We start from the raw sequence: 7242 nt of genomic DNA on the forward strand, positions 1-7242 counted from the left end.
TGATCTGGTACTGGCCAGTGGTATTGATCTGGTACTGGCCAGTGGTACTGATCTGGTGCTGGTCAGTGGTAATGATCTGGTATTAGCCAGTGGTAATGATCTGGTACTGGGCAGTGGTACTGATCTGCTACTGGTCAGATGTATTTCAGGATAATGAATCACATTATCTTAAGACCTATGTGAGATTTTGATTCCTAGGTTTTTAAAGGAGTTTGAGACTGAAGATGAAAGTTGTTGAGATAAAGCAATGGCTTGTGAAAAAGGATATAAAGGGGGGGGGGGAGGTTTTGGATTGATGAGGATTGCCTGGGAGGATTAGGATTAGTTATCATTTTTTAAGGCACAAATCACTTTCTAAACAATTATTCCCCTGAACAATTTTTATTATCATCTTTTCATAAAATATTGGAGCCAGTTTAGAAATATATTTCTTGAAATTAAAGCTAGTTTTAAACATTCTATTCCATCTATCAAAAAATAGTTTAAATGTCTGAGGATAAAATAAAAAAGACTGAGGGGTCTAGTGCGTGCTAAAGACCTTTAATTTTAAGTTCTCTAATTTCTAATCTATATATTATTAAATAACTTTGAATTGTGTTTTCTTAGTTTTTGTTAATGTCACCTCAGAACTGACTTTCCTTCTGACCTAGAAAACAATAAAGTAAATAAGAAGAAGAGAATTACCTGTGGTGCATGCTCTACAGGTAGACCTAACTTTTTCAAGTCTGAGCCGAACTCTTTGACTCCTTGATAATCTCCTTGGATGGCGTAGGCAGCGAATTGGCTCAATTTGTTAGTTATCCTTTCAGCTTTTGTCACTTGTCCGGGGCGTACTCCTGGGCGTTCTTTATAAAATATAAACTGTAATTTTACTGTGAATATTTTACCATATTGGTCATATTGTTGGGCCCCTGGAAATAAATTTTCAAAATAGTTTAAATGTTCAAATTAATGCTTGTTTTATTGATAATGTATTTTAATAATTACCAATTTCTGACACTGAATAACATGGCTGTAATGGTAGTTCCTGGAAAGGGTCTTTGTCATCTTTGCTGTTGAACAGTTGTAAAACAGGGTTCTCTCCCTGGTACACGAGTTTGATGAATATCTTCTTCCAGAATCTGCAATATAAAATATTCATAATTTATTATTTAAAAAAAAAATGTTTATTGACAAATATTTTTAAGATACTCAGTTTGGAAATTCCGATGTTGCTTAGACGTGGTTAATTTTTTTTGTTTAGCACTGGCTAAATATCCCTAAATAGTAAAAGGAAACTGATTCACGAATTTGAGAATTAGCCTTAGAATTAGGATTGAGCCTTAAAAAAAAATATCATTGTAAGATATTGAGTCCAAATTTATGAATGTTATGCCATAAAAAAATTTATTTTTCATTTCTCCAAGGAAAATTAAAATTTCTTCATTATCCGACATTGTTTTTACACCATCTTTTACCAAAATGGTAAAAAATTCAACTTTTAAGTCTATTGAAGGCTGCTGAAATGTAAAAAAAAAACTCATAAATTTTATTTCACAATTGGTAAGAGGAAAATTACTGTTTTGAACTCAGCTATTCCCTCCTCCATACCCCTTACTATTTTGATCTCAGCCATGTTCTCCTCCGTTCCCCATACTTTCTTTTCTAACCTCCCTTAAATAAGAATTGATGGGTCTATAAATTGGATAGTGATTTTCTAGAAGTTCATAAAATTTCCTATGCATGTTGATATTAATTTTTCATGCTGTGAAATATCAAATTTATTACAATCAACTTATAGCTATAAACTAAGAGGAAATTTTGTTTGTAGTTAAGATTAAAAAATAATACTACCACCTCCCTTTTACTAAATAAAAACTCTCCTCTCTGTATATGAATATTTTAGCTATTACTATGTAACAATAGAAACAATTTTTACTGTTTGTTTTTAATCCTTGCGGAAAAAGAAAACTAAAATTGTAAGTACTGGAAAAAATAGTTGTTAGATATATACCTTTGTCCAGTAATTTTTTTCTTGTTCGGTTGCCTCAACTGCATTTCCCATCCTGACCCATCGTAATGGATCCTTGGAAAATCTTCTAATGGCTGAGAAACGTCCTCGTCAAACAATGGCGTTGGTGGAGTTTCTTGTGAGTCCGTCCGCCCTACTCTTGGTTCTTCATTTGCAACAGCTATCAATTTTGTAACAAATTTAGATTAAGATAAAATTGGTAAATAACTTTAATTAAAAGATATAAAATTTATAAAATATGAATGAGCAAAACCTTGAGCAAATATATTCTCTGTTGCCGTGAAGGGCACCTCTTGAGTATTGTCAAATGGATTAAATCTTGGACTGGTATCTTGGAACGCATTAGCTTGGCTTGGGCTTTTAGGAGGAGGGGCTAGTGAAGGCAGGTTTTCATTTATTGTTCTATCTTCACCTACTTTAGGCCTAGAAAAACAATTGTATGTATTATTATGATGGGCTAGTGAAGGCAGGTTTTCATTTATTGTTCTATCTTCACCTACTTTGGTTCTAGAACAAGAATTGTATTTATTATTTCATATCAGTCAGAAATTTTCATATTACTTATTTAATCCTTACTTGATGAAAATATTGAAGTCGTTATCTTCATTTGACTCAGCTGATTCGCCTCGGCTGATCCTTGCTGGTGTTCCTTGTGGTACTGGAGGTGGCTCCCTCAATGAAAGGAAGCTATCAAAATTGTCTTCTGCACCAAAGCCCATTGGTTCCTCTGATAATTTGATAACAAATATGTTATATTTATGATGTTTTGATGGAAGATTCCAAAAAAATATATATATCTATATTCCTCACCTGGAGGGGGAGCTCCTTTCTGGAAGTCTGAGCTAAATGGATCAAAGGGATCAGCTTTCACCGTGGCATCACTCAAGGCAGCACTTTCAAATTTAGCTGCAAATGCATCAAAGTCATCTTGTCGAGCTTGCTGAGGCATTTGAGATGAATTTGATCCGAAAGCATCAAAAATATTGAACGGTTGCGAAGAAGGGTCTGAAGCCATTGTGCTGTGTTCCTCCTGTCTGAATTCATTAGTCATTGGTTGATTTGAGGAATCACTTCCGAAGGCAGAATCTGTTTGGTCTACGTCAAATAAGTTGTCAGCCATTGTTGGTTGAGCTGCAGAAACTGCTGCACTGAAGTCCATATCGAAAATATCCACTGATGCCGTTTCATTAATTACATTAGCTGTCGGTGGTGGCGCAGGAGGCGTTGTAGGCTGCAGATTAGTTAGAAGAGGCGATAAAGGAGCTGCAGTTGGTGGAACTTCTTCTTGAACAAATGTTGCAGCTTCTCTGAATGGCTCTTCAGAAATTTCATGGTGTTTCATCGGTTCCGCCTCTGTAGATGCTATTTGTATTTTCTGGACCGCTCCCGAGATCAGAGGAGAAGCTTCAGTTACTTCAAGAGGACTAGGTCTAGAGACAGTAGGAGGCATGGCTTTAGACTCTTCTGCTGCTGGAATTCCCATTCCAAAGACATCGTCAAAATCAATATCTTGAGATTGTGATGGCTCTTCTTGAACACTTACTGCCTGAGGTGGTGAAACTATTTGCTGTGGTGTAACGGATGGTGTTATTTCTGGTGTTTTGGGTCTGCTTGGAACTGGTGGTTGGGGTCTTGGTGGCTGTGGCGGCACTCTCGGTCTTTCTGGAATCGATGGTGGAGCTGGTCTCGACGGTGGAATTGCAGGTTTCGCTACTGGCGCTATTGGAGGTATGTGTTCATTTTCGAGGGGGACAGGAGTGATGGGTGCCATAGTCCCATCCCCGATACTCGGGCGTTTTAACGTACTAGTCTCTTCTTGTTTCAGTGGAGTGAAATCAAAGTCATCTCCAAGGAGGTTCACTTCCTGAGGTTGAGATATTGGACCAGTAATTCCACTTGGCTCATCAACTTCCAAAAGATCTCCAAATTGAGTAGGACTTGGTGAGTGAAGATCCCTCATTGGTGTTGGACTAGGAGTTCTAGTTGCTTGGAGCCTATCTAAAAGATGGGAGGAAGTGGCTTCCATAGCACCTGTAACACTAAGTATAAGGTCCTTAGTTTCTTTAGGTGGGCCAGGCCTCGGCGGTGGAGGCCTCCTGGGGGGTCCTTTATCTGTTTCTTCGTACCCACTTTCATAACCACCAAATAGATTTGATGTGGTTTCGGTTGAAGGCATAAGGTCATTTTGGATCAGTTGATTTTGATCTTGGGAAGGCACTTGTGAAAACAGATCCAACTCTGTCTGAGGTTGACTAGAAAAAATGTTTTCATAATTGATAGATGTTTGTTCAGAAGAATTGTTTTGAGTTGAAAAAAAGTTGGTTTCTGCAGAGGGATCTGTTCCAATTGCGAAAGGATTTGTGGTTGTAGTCGAAGATTCAAACACATTTTGTGATCCGACGAAAGAACTCATAAATGGATTGTCATTTTCTGTATTACCAACATCGGCGCTGGCCAGGAAAGGATTGAAACTAGCAGATGAATTGCTGAGTTGGGTTGTACCAACCTCTTCAGTAAATAAGAACGGATTAGACATCTTTAGTTTCGATTCAACATTAATTCAGACTCCAAGATTTTTATCTCTGTTTTCCCGGGAAGAATTTCTCCTATTCCACTTGTATCAAAAGGATCGATATCTTCGTCTTGTTCAAAAGAAGAAGATGGTACAATCGGAGTCAAGGGCTTCACTGAAGTGTCTTCTGGCGGTAGCTCAAGAACATCGGTAATAGATAGCTTACGCAGAGATGAAAATGACTCTGAATCTCTTCGTAGCTTTTCAAGTATTGAGGTCCCAGCTACAACTTGAGTTGTGTCCTGGCTGTGGATCAGTTCCTTTTCTAAAATTTTGATTTCCGCTTTGCCTGGTATAAGGGAGTTAGCTATTGACGTATCGAAGGGATCTATGTCTTCTTCTTGTAATGGTAGTTCATCTGAAAATTTTTTCGGAGCTACTGGAGTGTGAAGTTTAGTGTCTACAATCACTTCACCAGAAAGTATGTCCGGCTGTTCTGCTTTCGGGTTGTACACTGGCTGCGGAGAAGTGCTCTCGACCCCTCTCGGATCAAAGTCAGGATCTGAAAGGCTGTGTTTGAGCTGGTTTCCCCCTTCCACTAATTCCTTCTCTAGAATTTTCAATTCGAGTTTTCCAGGACAGTTTGTTATATGGGAGGTATCAAAAGGGTCCACATTGTCTTCTGATTTTTTAACGTCTTGAATGGATTGAGGTGGATAGTATGGTGTCAAGGGTTTTCCAATTTTGCTATTTTCCTCTTGCCCCACTGCTAGTAGGTCTCGTTCCTCTTCGGGGTATTTTACATCGAATGCGACAACTTTCGGAACTGAAGAGCGTTTCCCTACTGATAAATTATCAGGACGCGGCGGTGGTTTATTTACAGCCTTTTCCTCAGCTCTAGGATCGAATTCATTATCGACATCGACCTTGAAAGCTGGTTGATTTTGTTCGAGGAGTTCTTTTTCTAAAACCTTTAGTTCAGTTTTACCTGGTACGACAAAAACATCTGCTATCGACGTATCAAAAGGATCTACTATCTCGAATTCAGGTTCTTCACTGAGACTTTTCGGAGCAATTGGAGATTGATTGATCTTGGTCAAGTCAGTCGTACTTCCTCCGAGTAAGTCTCTATGTTTTAGGCTCAGAGGTTCTAGTTTATTATCAAATGGACTCTGTATGGTATTATGAACAACTCTCACGCTCGGTTCGGAATTTTTCAGAACTGTGTTTATTTTATCTTCAACAGAATTAAGAGAAACTGGAATTTCTTTTTCGAGTATTTCCTTCTCTATAAGTTTTAATTCGAATTTTCCCGGTAATATTTCGGATGCGAAAGAAGTGTCGAATGGATCGTCCCCTTCAACGAATGGGACGCCGTCAGTTTCTTCGCCGTCTTGTTGAGGCCTCACAGCAGGCGGTTGCGGTCGTGGAGGAGGTGGTTTTTTAGAAAGTGATTCCGCAGCTAGAAGAGCGAACTCATCATCTAATTCGTCCTCTTCAGGTTTTGGAGGGTTCAGCCCAGGTACAAATTCTTCAACCAATTCTTTCAATACAGCATTCTTCTCGACAGACTTCTGTTTCTGAACAGCACAAATTGGCTTATTTTCCGCTAGAGGCGTGACAGGCGGTAATCCTAATACTGCGCTAGTTTCTTCTTCGAAAACAGGATCATCGTCAAGAATGGACTTGGGTTCTGGTTCGGCAACAACCGCTGCGACTGGTTTTAGGTCACCTTCGTCGAAGCTGCCCAACAGTAGATCCTGAGCCTTGGGCCTTTTTCGAGGAGTACTAGCTGTCTCTTTGCAAGGACTCTTGTCAAGTTTTCCAGTGAGGACTTCAACCGCACAACCAAGGTTCACTAAACTTCTTTTTTGCTCTTTTGGGTCGAGTTTTATAACTTTCTCGACGATAGAGGTATCGAAGGGGTCAGGCCCAGCTAAGGCTTCTATAGGGCTGTCTGGGACATAGGCAAGCTTCACTTCTCCACTTGCTACAACGTCTACGAACGAGGTGTCGAATATGTCATCTTGATCATCCTCAAGCTCACTCTCTTCTTCTTCCTCTTCTACGTGCTCTTCATGTTGTTCTTGCTCTTTCTCTTGTGGTTCGGCTTGTTTTGCTTCTTTTGATTCATCTTCTTCAGCTACACCTCCTTCTTCGAAGCCTACCCACTTGTTCTTTTTGACTGAAGGTGCTCCTTCAGCTGTGGAAGGTTGGGGTTCTTTTACCGGTTCGCTCGGGCCTGGAGGTTTTTTTTGGAAGTAGCTGGTCGATTTAATACGATCTAGATCTCCTTGAGTCTTCTTTAAGATGTCATCGACGCCTGAAGTTAAGGCTTTGAACTTGAGCCACTCTTCACTTTCAGCGCTGGTGGTTTCTCCTTCTTGATTGGCTTCTCCGCTTTCTTTCTTCTTCTCCTCCTGTTGGCGCCTGTACTCTTCGAGTTCTGCCGAATCAAAAAGATCGTCCTCCTTGTGTTTGCTCTTTTTCCCTTTCTTTTTCTTCTTCAAACCTTTTGTTATTTTCAGCATATTCTACTTCTAATTTATCTAAACATCTGAAACAAAATAGAAACCATTGTGTTATTATTCAGAAATCGAGAATTACAAATCATTCATCAAAATTTGATATTGTAATTTAGGATATCATTATTTCTCAAAATTTCATGAAGTTACGAGAACTATTTTCATCTCTTTTTTTTTTTTTTTAAATACAAATG

The 7242-nt window shown here is 39.0% G+C and overlaps 1 protein-coding gene across 1 annotated transcript in view; it reads right to left on the reverse strand.

Moving 5' to 3' along the window:
• The window catches only part of LOC106684998 (protein stoned-B), a 47808-nt gene that overhangs the window by 18107 nt on the left and 22459 nt on the right, over positions 1–7242 (reverse strand). The window contains 7 exon segments of the mRNA XM_067048847.1: positions 685–911; positions 988–1121; positions 1994–2171; positions 2265–2434; positions 2588–2738; positions 2822–4555; positions 4558–7080. Coding sequence (XP_066904948.1) covers positions 685–911; positions 988–1121; positions 1994–2171; positions 2265–2434; positions 2588–2738; positions 2822–4555; positions 4558–7054 — 5091 coding nt within the window. The 5' untranslated portion in view covers positions 7055–7080.

This window comes from Halyomorpha halys, unplaced genomic scaffold (genome assembly GCF_000696795.3).
Source record: "Halyomorpha halys isolate HHAL.00 unplaced genomic scaffold, Hhal_1.1 Scaffold645.1, whole genome shotgun sequence".
NCBI classification, from domain to species: Eukaryota; Metazoa; Arthropoda; class Insecta; order Hemiptera; family Pentatomidae; genus Halyomorpha; species Halyomorpha halys.